The sequence below is a fragment of the Mytilus trossulus genome, chromosome 5, assembly GCF_036588685.1.
Source record: "Mytilus trossulus isolate FHL-02 chromosome 5, PNRI_Mtr1.1.1.hap1, whole genome shotgun sequence".
Lineage (NCBI taxonomy): Eukaryota > Metazoa > Mollusca > Bivalvia > Mytilida > Mytilidae > Mytilus > Mytilus trossulus.
Genome location: NC_086377.1, coordinates 18,216,724 through 18,233,679, shown reverse-complemented (window position 1 = coordinate 18,233,679; position 16,956 = coordinate 18,216,724). Strand labels below are relative to the sequence as shown.

At 31.0% G+C, this 16,956-nt stretch overlaps 1 protein-coding gene across 1 annotated transcript; it reads right to left on the bottom strand.

Annotated features, from left to right (window-relative positions):
• Positions 1-10,233: 10,233 nt before the first annotated feature.
• On the bottom strand, positions 10,234-15,041 carry LOC134717687 (sushi, von Willebrand factor type A, EGF and pentraxin domain-containing protein 1-like). The gene is made up of 4 exons (XM_063580184.1): positions 14,958-15,041; positions 13,949-13,975; positions 12,169-12,345; positions 10,234-10,367 (listed from the first exon to the last, which is right to left on the bottom strand). Exons 1-4 carry the CDS (start codon positions 15,019-15,021, stop codon positions 10,234-10,236), a joined length of 402 nt encoding a protein of 133 aa, XP_063436254.1. The 5' UTR covers positions 15,022-15,041.
• Positions 15,042-16,956: the final 1,915 nt, after the last annotated feature.

Sequence of the window (16,956 nt, the reverse complement as noted above, 5' to 3'; positions counted from 1 at the left end):
TTTGATTACGTTGTGTTGTTAAGGGAATATTAAGCTTCTCAATGATCTAAAATAAGTTTTTTTTCAAACTGCGATATAACCAGTGTAATTTTTCTGATTAAACGGTTGGTTCAAAATTTAGAATTTTTTATATTTTTGTCAAAGGTTCAAAATAAATACTTTGTCAAAATTTCAAGAAAAATAAACGAGCCAAATTAATTTAAGTTCAGGTGTTGGGTACTACCTTAATAAGGTAGAAGATCAAGAACTGTATTTATTGATACCATTACTCTGAATATATTTTTAAGGTATTCCGGATGACATCGGAGATCCAAATATCCAGTCATTCGATGGATCTTTATTCTTATTTAACAATATTACTTTGAGCAATTATAATCAAGCAAAGGTAAGCATTACTATTATCTTTACAGATGAGAAATAGTGATTAAATGTATCTGTTTCTATGAGTTAAATTTACAAAGTATAGGAACCTCTTTGACTATCCAATATGATTTTGTCACAAATAAATACACTGATACATCCATCAAACTATTAAAGCGATTAAAATGTATCTGTTTCTATGAGTTAGATTTACAAAGTATAGGAAACTCTTTGACTATCCAATATGATTTCGTAACAAATACATACACTGATACATCAACCAAACTATTAAAGCGATTAAAATGTATCTGTTTCTATGAGTTAAATTTACAAAGTATAGGAACCTCTTTAACTATCCAATATGAACATACACTGATACATCCATCAAACTATTAAAGCGATTAAAATGTATCTGTTTCTATGAGTTAAATTTACAAAGTATAGGAAACTCTTTGACTATCCAATATGATTTCGTAACAAATAAATACACTGATACATCCATCAAACTATTAAAGCAATTAAAATGTATCTGTTTCTATGAGTTAAATTTACAAAGTATAGGAACCTCTTTAACTATCCAATATGATTTCGTCACAAAAACTTACACTGATACATCCATCAAACTATTAAAGCGATTAAAATGTATCTGTTTCTATGAGTTAAATGTACAAAGTATAGGAACCTCTTTAACTATCCAATATGATTTCGTCACAAAAACATACACTGATACATCCATCAAACTATTAAAGCGATTAAAATGTATCTGTTTCTATGAGTTAAATTTACATTTAAATTTTATTTGCATACGTGTTAAAAGATAATGACAAATTATATGTGTATTATCTTTTTCCTATGGCTGTCATACTGTTTCATTATTGAAGGAATACTGTACCAACATTTGTTCAACCCTCATCGAAATAAACAACCAGGAGGAAAACCAGTTTCTTCATGAGACCATTAAAAACTTACTAATCGGTAAGCATATAAGAAGTTTGTTTCTTAAGAACTGAAAGAATTGTGGAACATCGTGTTTCAGATGATAGCGGATATGTTTTTAATGTCGTAACTACAATTCCTTCTATTTTTCTCGAATGTGACCTTCCGAAATAGATTTGTTACCCGGTTCCATATCTAACACGAACACACGCCGTGTGTCATTTGTGGAACAGAATCTAGAGCACCTTATAATAAGTCCAGTTTTTACGGAAATTCATGAAATATAACACCTATTATTTACGAAAATGTGAAATGTAATAAGATACTTTGATAGTATATAAACTCATCATAGATACCAGGATTAAATGATGTATTTAACGCTAGACACACGTTTCGTCTACAAAAGACTCACGAGTGACGCTCAAATCCACAAATGTTTAAAAGGCCAAACAAAATACGAAGTTGAAGAGCATTGAGGACCAAAATTCCAAAAAGTTTTGCCAAAAAAAGCTAAGGTAATCTATTCCTGGGGTAGAAAAGCTAGATCTTTACATTCAAGGGGTTTTTACTTCATATATCTCTCTAATTTTCTCTGAAGTACTTATGATACGTTTTTATCTTCCTTCTAAGAAGCAAACTATTAATTTGAGAAACAAATGCACACCTTACCAAGAAAACAGGATTGATCAGGCCAAAGGATTCAACGGTATTCATATGAGCATGTTCGCACAAAAGAATAAAAAGAGATTACTTACAAATTGAAATGGATAATTTTGAACTCTTTGTGTGTAAAGGTAGTCAGCTACTTTCGAGAAAGTTCGCTTTAGATTGAAGTGTGGGACGAAATGATATGTTTACCTTTAATCTCCACTCATCGTGCTTATTATTCGAGAGTTTAAGAAAATTAAAATAATTGCAGATACTTTGCCCAAAAGTTTAAAATAGAAAAAGTACAGATATTATGATTGATTTTTTTTCAATTAAAGCTTATTTTTTCCATTTTCTATGAAAACGTACAATTTCAATTTCTACCAGGAAGTGGACAATTCGTTGGTAACATAATTCACTTGAAATAACGAAATATGACATTAAACATGCACACTATAAATAGACATAGAATAAGTAATATAAAGACTATAAATAGACATAGAATCAGTAATATTATGACTATAAATAGACATAGAATCAGTAATATTAGGAACCCACGCTCGTTAGAAAACAATAGAGATGCGAAGACAACTTTAGATACAAAACATGTAGTCCATATCTTATTCGCAACCATCATACATTGTATTAACCATAATTAAAAGGCAACAGTAGTATATATATTTTTAAAACTCATAAAGCCATGGACAAAAAATAAAACCGGGGTAACAAACTAAAACCGAGAGAAACGCATTAAATATAAGAGGAGAACAACGATATAACACTAAAATGTAGCACACACAGAGACGGACCGAGCACCAGACAAAACCCCACAAGAACAACAAACACAACATCGAAACCAAATACACGAATTTGGGATAGACAAGTACAGTGACACCTCTTATCGCAATGTGAATTTACACTCAAAAATAAGAATGTTACACGTCAATACATACTTTTATTGTAAGGTTTATATTGACAGCACACGTGTGGATTGGCATAGAGTCAGTAAATGGTGGAAATTTCAGTTGGCAGTCAGGTAATACAACACTGACAAATATGTACGATAACTGGCTGCAGGGGTCTCAATTTCTAATTGATCCTCCACAAGGAACCTGTGCTTTCGTCCTTGAGTTTAACGCGGCGTGGATCCCAACCTTTAGCTCATGCGTTGCTTCACAAGAATTCGTCTGTGAATTTGGGTAGATACTTTATACTTGTATTCATTTCACTTTTTTTTTAAATTATTTTTAGTGTAAACCATTGAGTGTGATTTATATATACTAGAATATAATTTTATTTATAGTACAACATGCTATCATATTTTACATACAATAATACAAAGTCAATCAGTCAGCCTTCAAATGCTAACGAAGCACTGTCAATTAATTTCTAAAATTAGCGCTAATATTTAAACTTCAAGAACATTTTTAAACAAGATTATTAATATGTCATGATGAGAAAATAACTGATGTCTGATTTTTTAAATATCGAATATATAGTTTGACACTATTCTGCAGTCAGAAGTTAGCAATTTAATGCACAAGGAAGGTATTAAAATGGTGAAGTTGAAATAATCCCTTCGTAAATTTTACGGACGCCATCACGAGTTGGTTGACCGTTATGGAATAATCGTTTCACAAATGATACCGGATATGTTCCTTACGTCGTAACTACAATCCCCTTCCCTTTCATGAATGTGACCTACCGAATTAGACTATTGACCGGATTTGTAATCACATTAGCAACACGACGGGTGCAACATGTGGAGCAGGATCTTCTTACCCTTCCGGAGCACATGAGATCACCTCTATGTTGTGTCATGTGTACTATTATTTTTCTGTTTGTCTCTTCCATTTTAGCCATGGCGTTGTCAGTTTGTTTTCGATTTATGAGTTTGACTGTCCCTTTGGTATCTTTCATCCCTCTTTTAATGAGTAGTTCGTCATTAGAAAGAACGGAAAGGACTATGTTGTTACGTTGCTGAAAGTCAGCAAAGGCATTGTTTCTACCACACAAATATAAAGAACATTGAACTAAAACAAGTTTTTGGTACTAAACGGACACATTATCATTACAAACTGTCCAAAAACGTTTATTTGCACACATTTATTTTATAAATACAATTCAAGAAAGGTCTGACAAACTTTACTGAAGAAAAAATTTGCAACGTTAGTGAAGATATGAACATCAACTCTGGTAATATTGCGTTAACATCTTTACACGGGATTACATATTCTATGACTTTCAAGAAAATAAGAAATATTGACCGTTTTTCCGGCAATATACATTTGTGAATTTCATGGGTTAATTTATTTCTATGACTACCTAAACATTCACCCATATCAATGACTTTAAAAGTTTTGAAAACATTTAGCCATTTTCTAAGAAATTGGTTTGTGGTGTGCGTTTGTTTTGTTCTTTTGATATAAACATCATCCTAACGTAAAATTTTCTGTATTGCAGGAACAACTGAGTTCAGGAACGATGAAAAACCCAGAGAAGTCCGAAGACGTTTTAATAGAATAAAATGTATCAAAATCTATATAATTTATGTTAGTGTTCTGCTGATAAATCTAATTTGTGTGCATCTAGTTGGAAGAAATTTTCTCAAAACATAATATCATCCTCCATAGCAAGGTGTTTTTAAAGTTTCCAAATACATTAACAAATAAAATTGACGTACATTGATCAATCTATTGAATCTAAAAATTTAACAATTATGGATCACTGTATATTCTTTACATATGAGCAAAAAACCTTACCACACAGTCAGCAATTAAATGCCATTAAAACAGTCTATAAAAAATCAGATATGCTATGATTGCCAAAGAGGCAACTCTGCACAAGAAACCAAATGACACATAAATTAACAAGTATAGATTACCATACGACCTTCTACAATGAGCAAAGCCCATACCGCATATTCAGCTACAAAAGGCCTTGAAATGACAATGTTAATCAATGTTAATCAATGTAACGGTCTTATATATGTACAAAAAAATGAACGAAAAACAAATATGTAACCTGGTACATTTAAAAACAATACAACATAAGAACGAATTATAAATCAAATCAGTTGTAAAAGGCTCATCAGATTGATTAAAATGAAATAACTTGTTTGGTATTTTCAAAGATGGATAATAGCATAAAATTGAGAATGAAAATGCGGAATGTATCAAAGAGACAACAACCCGACTATAGAAAACAACAACAGCAGAAGGTCACCAACAGGTCTTCAATGTAACGAGAAATTCCTGCAGCCGGAGGTGTCCGTCAGCTGCCCCCTAAACAAATATATATTTGTTCAGTGATAACGAACGCCATACTAACTTCCAAATTGTACACAAGAAACTAAAATAAAAATAATACAAGACTAACAAAGACCAGAGGCTCCTTGCTTGGGACAGGCGCAAAAATGCGCTGGTGTTAAACATGTTTGTGAGATCTCAACCCTCCCCCTATACCTCTAGCCAATGTAGAAAAGTTTGCAATTTTGATGAAGCATGGATAACGAGTTGACTACAATCCAAAGTAAATCATGATTAATGTCCATTTAGTATTTTGAGTTAAGTGGGGGTACATAACACCTTGACTAAAATTAATTTGGCTCGTTTAATTTTCATTTAAGGTGTTAGATCTTGGTTCAGGGGCGAAACTTTGAGTTAAATTCGGACGAAGGTCATGTTTGATAAAAAACGAATAATATGTACCTTAATATACGAAATTAAAGTCAAAGATCTGATATAAAAACTGTTTACGATAAACACAACAACCACTGCTGTTTCATTTTTCACCAGTAATGAGTTATACTAGTACATGTTTTATTCTTTTTTCAATACATGTAATATGAATAGTTATAGGAAAACAATCTTCCGTGTGTACATCTGTTGCCTGCCGTTTGATTAGCTAATTATGAATAAACGAAAGTTTACTTCCTGCAAGTCGATAGTGAAATCTGGAACCTCTACCACTGCACCTAATTTTTTTTATAAAACAATTTAATTTACATTTTTGTTCATGGACAGTACCTTACGGATGCGTTATTGATGACAATTTAAGTCTAAAAAAAAATACAAACAAAGCGTTATAGTTACTTTAAAATGTATTATAATATAGAAATCAATGGCTCCGGACGCATATTCATTTAGTATTTTTTAATGTAATACTAGTGATACCACGACAATACCCCTGATTAATGACTTTTGGCTCTAGAGAGTGTTTTCAGCTCAGTTGTCAGTGCTCTGCTGCTGACTGAAGTTCGCTTGTCATGTTTTGGAGTTTTTGTCCGATTTTCGGAATCCTCTGATTTTATCAATTTGAATGGCTTAAAAATTTGTCCATTGACTCCTATTTTTTATAATAAAAGGTCATTTATTAAATTCTTGAAAAATCGTTGTTATTTTTAATAGTTATTTAGAACTTAAACTTGTCAATGTAAAATATATGAAAAATATATGAGATAACAATTTCTCGCAAAAATGGCAATGGCTAGTATCTCGAAAACAAGCACATTGAGCTTTACTTTTGTTTTTCTCTTTTTTTCCCCTTTATACATGGTGATTTCTAGTCTCATCTCATTTGAGCCGTAAAACACTTGATGCATTGGGAGTTTGCAGTACGGGAAGTATAGATGCAAATTTATTCAGAGAGTAAAACTCAGATAATAGTTTTAATCACTTTCTATTTTTAATGAAATATCAGCTTCTCGATGATAAAAATTGAGTTTGTCAAATTGCTATATGGCTAATGCAAGTTTTCTGTCTGTTGTTCAATTTTTTTTACCTTGACTATTTTTGTAAAATTAAATGAAAATTAAACGAGCCAAATTAATTTTAGTCAAGGTATAATGTATCACTTTTTAACTCAAAATACTAAATGGACATTTATCATGATTTGCTTTGTATTGTAGTCAACTTGTTATCCATGCTGCTATTATCCATCTTCGAAAATACCAAATAAGTTATTTCATTTTTATCCATCTGATGAGTTAAGCCTTTTACAACTGATTTGATTTATAATTCGTTCTTATGTTGTATTGTTTTTAAATCTACCAGGTTAGGGGGAGGATTTGTATCCTGCTAACATGTTTAACTCCACCACACTCTGTATTTAGGTGTCTGTCCCAAGTCCGGAGTCTGTAATTTAGTAGTTATCTTTTGTTTATATGTTACATATTTGTTTTTCGTTCATTTTTTAGATATAGGTAGATGTGGTGTGAGTGCCAATGAGACAACTCTCCATCCAAATATCAATTTAAAAATTTAACCATTATAAATAAGACCGTTAGCTTGTTTTGTCGTTTAAATTGATTTCCAGTGTTATTTCAGGGCCCTTTGTAGCTGAATATGCGGTTTGGGCTTTGCTCATTGTAAAAGGTCGTATGGTAACCTATACGTGTTAGTTTCTGTGTCATTTGGTTTCTTGTGGAGAGTTACCTCTTTGGCAATCATACTATATCTGATTTTTTTTTATAGAATGTTTTAAGGGAATTTAATTGGTGACTGCGCGGTTAGGTTTTTTGCGCATATGTAAAGAATATACAGTGATCGATAGTTGTTAAAATCTTAGATTCAATAGATTAAACAATCTGCGTCAATTTCATTTGTTAACGTATTTGGAATCTTTAATAACACCTTGCTATGGAGGATGCTATTATGTTTTGAGAAAAATTCTTCCAACTAGATGCACACAAATTAGATTTATCAGCGGAACAATAACATATATAGATTTTGTTACATTTTATTCTATTAAAACGTCTTCGGACTTCTCTGGGTTTTTCATCGTTCCTGAAATCAGTTGTTCCTGGGATACAGAAAATTTTACATTAGAATGATGTTTGTATCAAAAGAACAAAACAAACGCACACCTCAAACCAATTTCTTAGAAAATGGCTAAATGTTTTCAAAACTTTTAAAGTCATTGCAATAAGTGAATGTTTATGTAGTCATAAAAATAAATTAAACCATGAAATTCACAAATGTATATTGCCAAAAAAACGGTTAATAATTCTTATTTTCTTGAAAGTCATAGAATATGTAATCCCGTGTAAAGATGTTAACGCAATATTACCAGAGTTGATGTTCATACCTGCACTAACGTTGCAATTTTTTTTCAGTTAAGTTTGTCAGACCTTTCTTGAATTGTATTTATAAAATAAATGTGTGAAAATAGACGTTTTTGTACAGCTTGTAATGATAATGTATCCGTTTAGTACGAAAGCTTCCGTTCTTTCTGATGACAAACTACTCATTAAATTGCTAACTACTGACTGCAAACTATATATTCAATATTTCAAAAATCAGGACTCAGTTACTTTCTCATCATGACATATAAATAATCTTGTTTAAAAATGTTCTTGAAGTATAAAATTCATATTTTAAATATTAGCGCTAATTATAGAAATTAATTGACAGTGCTTCTAAGCCTTTGAAGGCTGACTGATTGACTTTGTATTAATGTATGTAATTGCACTGTACAAAATAAAATTATATACTAGTATATATAAATCACACTCAATGGGTTTCACTGAAATTAGAAAAAATTAAATTCACCTGAAGTGAAAGTATACAAGTATAAAGTATCTACCCGAATTCACAGACGAAGTCAAGTGGAGCAACGCATGAGCTATAGGTTGCGGTCCAAGCCCTCTGTAACCTACGTAGGAAAGCACAAGTTCCTTTTGGAGGATCAATTAAAAATGGAGACCCCTCCAGCCAGTTATTGTACATATTTGTCAGTGTTGTATTTCCGGACTGCCAACTGAAATTTCCACCATTTACTGACTCTATGCCAATCCACACTTGTGCTGTCAATATAAACCTTGCAATAAAAGTATGTATGGACGTGTAACATGGTTAATACAATGTTAGATGGTTGAGACTAAGATATGGACTTTATGTTTTTTATCTAAAGTTGTCGTCGCCTCTCCATTGTTTTCTATCGAGCGTTGGTTCCTAATATTACTGATTCTATGTCTATTTATAGTGTGCATGTTTAATTTCAAATTTCTTCATCTCAAGTGAATTATGTTACCGACGAATAGTCCACTTGCTGGTAGAAATTGAAATTATACGGTTTCATAGAAAATGGAAAAGAAAGCTTTAATTTAAAAAAAAATCAATCATGATATCTGTATCTAGCTTTTCTACCTCAGAAAAAGATAACCTTAGCTGTATTTGGCAAAACTTTTAAGAATTTTGGTCCTCAATGCTCTTCAACTTCGTACTTTATTTGGCCTTTTAAACATTTTTGGATTCGAGCGTCACTGGTGAGTCTTTTTTTAGACGAAACGTGCGTCTGCTGTAAATACAACATTTAATCCTGGTATTTATGATGAGTTTGTATACTATCAAAGTATCTTATTATATTTCACATTTTCGTAAATAATAGGTGTTATATTTCATGTATGTCTTTTTAGAAATTATTGAAATCTTTAAGTCACTTTATATTATTACTTTCTGTTGAGTTTTTTATGTTTTAAATGAGGGTGGTTTTAATAATTGTTCAATAGAAAAGTAAAGATTGGGGGAAAACACCAGAAACTGGTCTTATTACCAGGTGCTCTAGATTCTGCTCCACACATGACATACGTTGTGTGCTCATATAAGTGATGGAACCGGGTAACAAGTCTATTTCGGAAGGTCACATTCGAGAAAAAGGGAAGGAATTGTAGTTACAACATTAAGCACATATATCCGCTATCATCTGAAAAACGGATGTTCCACAATTCTCCCAGTTCTGAAGAAACAAACTTATTATAAATATGCTTACCGATTCTAAGTTTTGTATGGTCTCATGAAGAAACTGGTCTTCCTCCTGGTTGTTTATTTCGATGAGGGTTGAACAAATGTTGGTACAGTATCCCTTTAAAAATGTATTAAAGTGTATAGCATCCGTAGGAAAAAGATAATACAAATATGCTAATGTCATTATCTTTCAACACGTATGCAAATAAAATTAATGAGTATTCTTAAGTAGTTTATAATAGTCACATGTGATAGTTTCTCGTAGAGATAAACAATATTCAACCAACATTTGTTTTATCTTCCAGTCCCGAATTGACGATAGCCTGTCATTTTAAAACTTTTTCATAACAAAAAACACTGACATTTCTTTACACGCCAACATCCTGATATTTAACATGGAATATGAAGACTGTTTAGTTTTAATAGTTTGCTGGATGTTGTAAGACTGTCGCAGTATATGTATCTGTGCCGAAATTATATTGGATAGTCGAAGAGGTTTCTATACTTTGTAAATTTAACTCATAGAAACAGATATATTTAATCACTATTTCTCATTTGTAAAGATAATAGTAATGGTTACCTTTGCTTGATTATAATTTAACAAAGTAATATTGTTAAATAAGTATAAAGATCCATCGAATGACTGGATATTTGGATCTCCAATGTCATCCGGAATACCTTAAAAATAAAATCAGAATATTAGTTATACTGTAACAATAAATACAGTACTTGATCTTCTACCTTATTACAGATTGGATATTCGAACAAAATAATGATCCAACAACAAAAAAAAACCCAAATAAAAACCAAATATAATTCTGATCAAACTTAAAAACAGGTCAACAAAAGAAACGATGCAAATTTAATTGTCAATATTTTTATATTTTTTATAAAACTTTCTGTATTAGTTGAATTATGTATTCGACGTCAAAACGCATCTGTCATTTAAAAAAAAATCAAAACGGATACGAAGAAAGTCGTGAATTTATTTTATAGTCTGGTAATCGATTTCGCCGTTCATCAATGAATCATTTGTTTTTTTTATATACCATATTATTGGGCTGATGCATTAAGTAAACAACTTGCCATCTTAAAAAATGAAAAATAAGTCCAGAACTTAATGAAACAGTTACTCCATAACCATCGTGAGCAAATTGTTTGCATTTTTCAGAGCTGGGATTTTCATGTAAAGCAAGAATAACAATATCAAGACTGATAATTTATAACGCCTATATATATTGTCTATGAAATTCAGGCAATATTATGATATTATTACGTAAGTATTTCTGTATTGGCCTTGTTATTGGTCCGAGGACCAATAACAAGGCCAATACAGAAATACACGTAACAGTATCTTTATTAATTAACTACAGTGTTACAATATTTTTTTGATTTCATTTCAAAAGAGATAAATATTTTTACCTTGAAGTGGAACTATCCAAATCTCAGTTTGTTTCTTTTTATTAGATGCAATACATAATGATCTGGTGCTGTTTCCAGGTGTCTTCACCATTTTCTTATCTGATGAATTTTCTACCCTTTTCAGTCACTATAAAGTGTTACTACTTAAATTTAGACGCAACACATAAATAGTAATTGGAAAGGTACTGCCATTGCATGTGTTATGCAGAAACATAAAATCTATGTGTACCATCGTGAAATTATGAGGTCGTCAAGAAATGAACTTTGTGATAATCTACTCGTTCCCCAAACATGAAATAATTGCATCGTCTGCTTTCAAAATACTTTTTAAATGAATGTGACCGTCTTTAGCCGGAAATGTATGCCATACTGACGTTTTTAGCATGTAATGACAACTGCGTCTGCAAAACAACTGTTTACTTTCAGTTTGTGTTTATCGTGAATTTCGCTGTAAAAACTAGAGACGTTCCGAAATCCTGCACTTTTGTCAACTCGGCCAATATAGAATAACTCGGCCAATACAGAAAAAAATTTATATTGGCCGAGTTATTCTGTATTGGCCGATTTTACACCTTATATTGCATAGGCAGTTTTCATCATATTAAGTCAAATAACAGTGTAGTTAATTAATAAATATAAGTATTATTAACTGTTCTATTGTATTAAAGGAAATATTTCAAACTAGGAAGGAAACGTTTTTTAACGATTATAACTCAATTTGTAAAAGAACATATTTATCAAAAAGTTGCAACATTTTAAAATAAAATCTGTGGAATTAAAATTGGCGACAGAGATCTATTCTCACTTAAAACAAAACAGCTTTTATACACATAAATAGACTTTCACTGTTTCAATCAGAACTAAACACTACAATTTGACAAACAACTAGTGTCTACGAATTGATTCGTGGTAAAGAACGGCACACATGTTAATATCGTATTTTTTTAAAAGGTACCAAATTACCAATATGAAAGTAACACTTTTACTGAGGGAGCCACAAGTATGCCCGACAACTTTTTAAACATGTATAGACAAAATATATAGATTAGTTTCTTACAATATGAATTTAGTTGACTCCACTTCCCCGAGTCTAAACATACAATAGAATCATTCCCCCATAGTGTATATCCATTTAAACAAGACAGATGTGCCTTTGCGCCTACAACATTGCCTCCTAAATCAATTATTACACTCGCATTACCACAACTTCTAATCTCTGGATCGTTACATGTAACTACAAAACAAAACTTGATTAAAAATCAAGTGAAATTCAAAAGGAACATAAAAGCTAAATGTAGTTCATAAATTAATTTTGAATATGTATCATAATATATATTCCAATTATCATCAGATATATGATAAACGTTCCATTCAAGATGATGGATTTACTTGCCTGCTTTCGTCTTTTCTAAATGTTTCAATGAGTAATTGTGAATCCAGACGTTTATACGTTTATTCACATTTTAATTACATATGCAACGTTGTATTACCACATCAATATCATAGCGTCATTTCTAAAAAGCTGTTCAATGAATTAATCTTTGTAAAAGCACAATAAATGCCATTAGTTTATTGACATAAACATGATATAGTTGTGTGTCTGAATGTGTTTGTGTGTGTTGGTTTGTTAGTGTATCATTGACATATATCCTATATTACATGTAATTGCTTATCAAATCGATCTTGTATGTTATATAATATCAATATAAATAAAATACCATCAACAGCAAGAATTTATGTAAATAAAAGAAAAATAACAACCTTGTCTCCTTATCTGATAATTTTTTTTCAATTGTTTAAAGAAATTAATCTGGGACTTAAGGATGTTCCGGACCCTATGAGTATGAAGACCATACGCGTATTGTAGGAAAATATGAGTATATACTCGTTCGGTTATTAACGGGCCGACCATATGAGTATTTGGACCATATAATTATGTATTTTTTCAAATATGCATTAGAAACGTTTCAATAATACAATAAACTTTATTTTAAAAATACCAATGATGGTTACATAAAAATATATTGATTTTATAATTCAAATGCCACATAAACATAAAAAATAAAGATGCCACAGTCAGTTGATCTTAGTTTTCATTGCTAATTGTACTCTTACATATATGATTAGGATTACATTTACTTCCACATGGTGCCATAGTTGTTTTTGCATTTGTACGTCTTGATTATGCACAAACATTTTTCAGTTACACCTTTTGCTTGCAAGTGACAAGCTAGACTTCTTTGCAGCTGCGTGCAGTGATATGGAAGTCTCGGGCAATTCCGATGTGTCTAAGGTGTTTTTAAGAAGCTCTAGATCTCCAATATCGTAACATGACTGCAGTTCACAGAAATAATTAAATAAACTATAGCTATTGCCGGTGTGTGAAACGGCTTCTTTTTATGTAGTTTATCTTTTTTATTAATAAAGTATGCTCAAATGACCTTTTTCATTACGTGACAACTAGAGCGGTCATACCTTATGAAGAGTTTAAAAGTATTTAAAGTAAACGTTTTGATTACCCCGACCATACGCGTTCGGTCGGATCATTCGCGTATGATCGGACAATATGAATATATACCCATATGGTCATGACCATACGCGTATGGTGCAAATACTCATATGGTCCGGAACAAGGATAAATAAGTCCAATGCTAGTCCGCAGACTTGCATCAAAGAACATTCTCGATAGAAAAAAAGTCATAAAAAGTGGTAACATGTTTAAAAAGTGTGACAAATTTTCTAATTAACTATTGGCCAGAGTATAGTAAAAAGTCTTCACAATATCAGAGAAATATACGATAAACATAAACACTTGATGTAAGGTAAAAGTAACGTACCTTCGTGACTTTTTTTGCATTTTTTACCTGAAATAAGATATTTGTCCATATATCATTAAGTTTGAGGTACAACGTTTGCCATAGTTCCCTTCATTGATAAATATTGTTAATCGGTAAAATTTTCAGGTTGGTCAACCTATTGTTGCCAAAGACGTTGCACATAGACGGTGTTAGATGCATGCACAGGAAAATAGATAGTTTCTTGTATTGAATACTTTAAAAGCTATAACATCATTTAATACTTTAATTACTTTAATAATTGAAAACAACATGTTTCATAATTTTTTGCGTCCGAAACGCTTTTCTGGATTTACCTTCATCAGGAACGCTCAAAGCCAAACATTTGAAATCCGAAAGTCATTAAAAGAAAAAATAATCCCAAAATACCAATTAATTATTGGAATCATGACCTCAGTGAAATTAATACATGCACTATGTTTGTTTGCTCATATGTCAGATTAATACATGCACTATGTTTCTTTGCTCATCTGTCAAATTCATACAGGCACTGTGTTTGTTTGCTCATTTGTTAAATTAAAAAAAATCTCTATTGATTTTATCAGTTGACATAGATGGTTCATACATAAGAGGGTTCCAAAAGCGTCATAGTGAATTTTAAAATAAAAGATATATAACTTACTTTGAATTTGTTGAACAATAAAACGCATCTAACACAAGTGTAATTATGACTGAACAAAAAAACAGATATATCTACTTACTTTGAATTTGTTGAACAATAAAACGCATCAAGTATAATTATGACTGAACAAATAAAAGATATATTATATTTGAAAGATTTGGACTAAAAACGCCTATAACACATGCGTTGATTTGACTGAACAAGTAAAAGATATATCTACTTACTTTGAATTTGTTGAACAATAAAACGCATCAAGTATAATTATGACTGAACAAATAAAAGATATATCTTCTTTGAAAGATTTGGACTAAAAACGCCTCTAACACATGCGTTGATATGACTTCACAAATAAAAGATATATCTACTTACTTTGGATTGATTGAACAGTTAACACTACTAGCACTAGTGTTAGTATATAGTATCCGAACATCATTTCTAATCTATATGACAACGGGTCTATCCGAATATTTTGTAAGAAGTATTTACATAAAGGCTCTTATATTTTCGTGCACATAACCTGACACGTTTTCATAGAGATTTTTATTTGCATTTTCCTATTATTCTGATTTGCTACTTGATACATGATGACGGTAGACTTCACTGAAGTGGAACAGTATTGTATCGACTTTGATTAACATCTTTAAAAATACATGTACAACTAAAGAACAGATTTTTACAGTGCAATCAAATTAACGGTGTCCTTTTATTTTCCGTTCATATTTTGAACATTTTACATATTGATTTAAAGATATTTTAGAATCAAATTATATCTTTATATTAAATCATATATTTAAAAGATCATATCTTTATATCAAATCATATTTTATATCAATTCATATCTTTATATTAAATCTTATCTTTATACCAAATCTTACCTTTAGCTTATTTCAAATCAAATCTTTATAAAGTGGTTATCGTTTGTTTATGTGTTACATATTTGTTTTTTTGTTCATATTTTTACATAAATAAGACCGTTAGTTTTCTCGTTTGAATTGTTTTTACATTGTCTTATCGTGGCCTTTTATAGCTGACTATGCGGTATGTGCATTGCTCATTGTTGAAGGCCGTGTGACCTATAGTTGTAAATGTTTGAGTCATTTTGGTCTTTTGTGGATAGTTGTCTCATCGGCAATCATACCACATCTTCTTTTTTATATTTATACCAAATCATATCTTTATACCAAATCATACCTTTATACCACATCATATCTTTTACAATTAGAGTGGTGCTGACTTTTTACACTGTTTTGCTCGAATAAAACATCTTGTAGAGCATTTAATTGAACTTGTTAAAGTTGGCTATTACCATTTTTTACAATTCCTGCATTTGAATGAAAATTTAATCTATCACAAATTCAAAGTTTAATAATAATATTACAACTATATAGTCGCCAGCTGTGCGAGGATTGTCTACATTCGTAATTCACCGTTTCGGACACTAATGTATTATGGGTAATATTTTAAAAACGTTGTAATTGGTCAAACACTGTTAAAAAAATTGAAATTCAATCAATGACGTAACGTTATGAGAAATTCAACCAATGACGTAACGTTATTTTGTAGTACGAGCGATGATATAACCCACAGTCTATTAGATTCGGAAGGCGAATTAAGATCATGACTGAACACATCCTGTAGACTCTAGTAACATAAGTTTGTTCCTCAAGCGTAAACATCTTCTCTGGCAGAGGAACAGATAAGAACTGCTGAAATCTCACAATTCACGGTCAACATATCAAATTTGGTCGACACGATAACTTATTTATAAATGGGTCCCATGTCATATTACCCTCGTTACAGCTGTAGTTCCCATGTCGTTCTAAATCTTTTTTAAATTATTGTTTGTTTTCTGTCAATTTCAAATATATGGAAACTGTAAATCAAATATAAAGATGCAGTGAAGTAGTAGGATAAGGGTGGGGTATTTGGAATTAAAGGAAGATCGTCAGGTTTGATAGAAAACGAATTTGTACTTTGTATAATATACGCAATTTAAAGTCAAAATCCTGTTATAAAAAATATTTTCCGATAAACACAACATCTGCAGTTACATTTTAATTCCCAGTAATGAGTTATACTTGTTTTATTCTTTTCTCAATATCAATAATATTAAGAAAAACATATTCCTTGTTAACATCTGTTTCCTGCATTTTCATTTTCTTAATATTTAAAGTATTTCAAAAGCGCAATTTTACACTACTGAAAAACTTCTGTCCTTTACGGGTAGACTATATTAAATTAAGTCGTATAAGAAAAGCAAAATGAGTATGTTAAATTTGATGTATGCCTTTTTGTGCCTCTTCGTTACATTTGTTGTTTTATAGTGATATTTAGATGACAACACAATATTGACTGCTGTACCTTTATT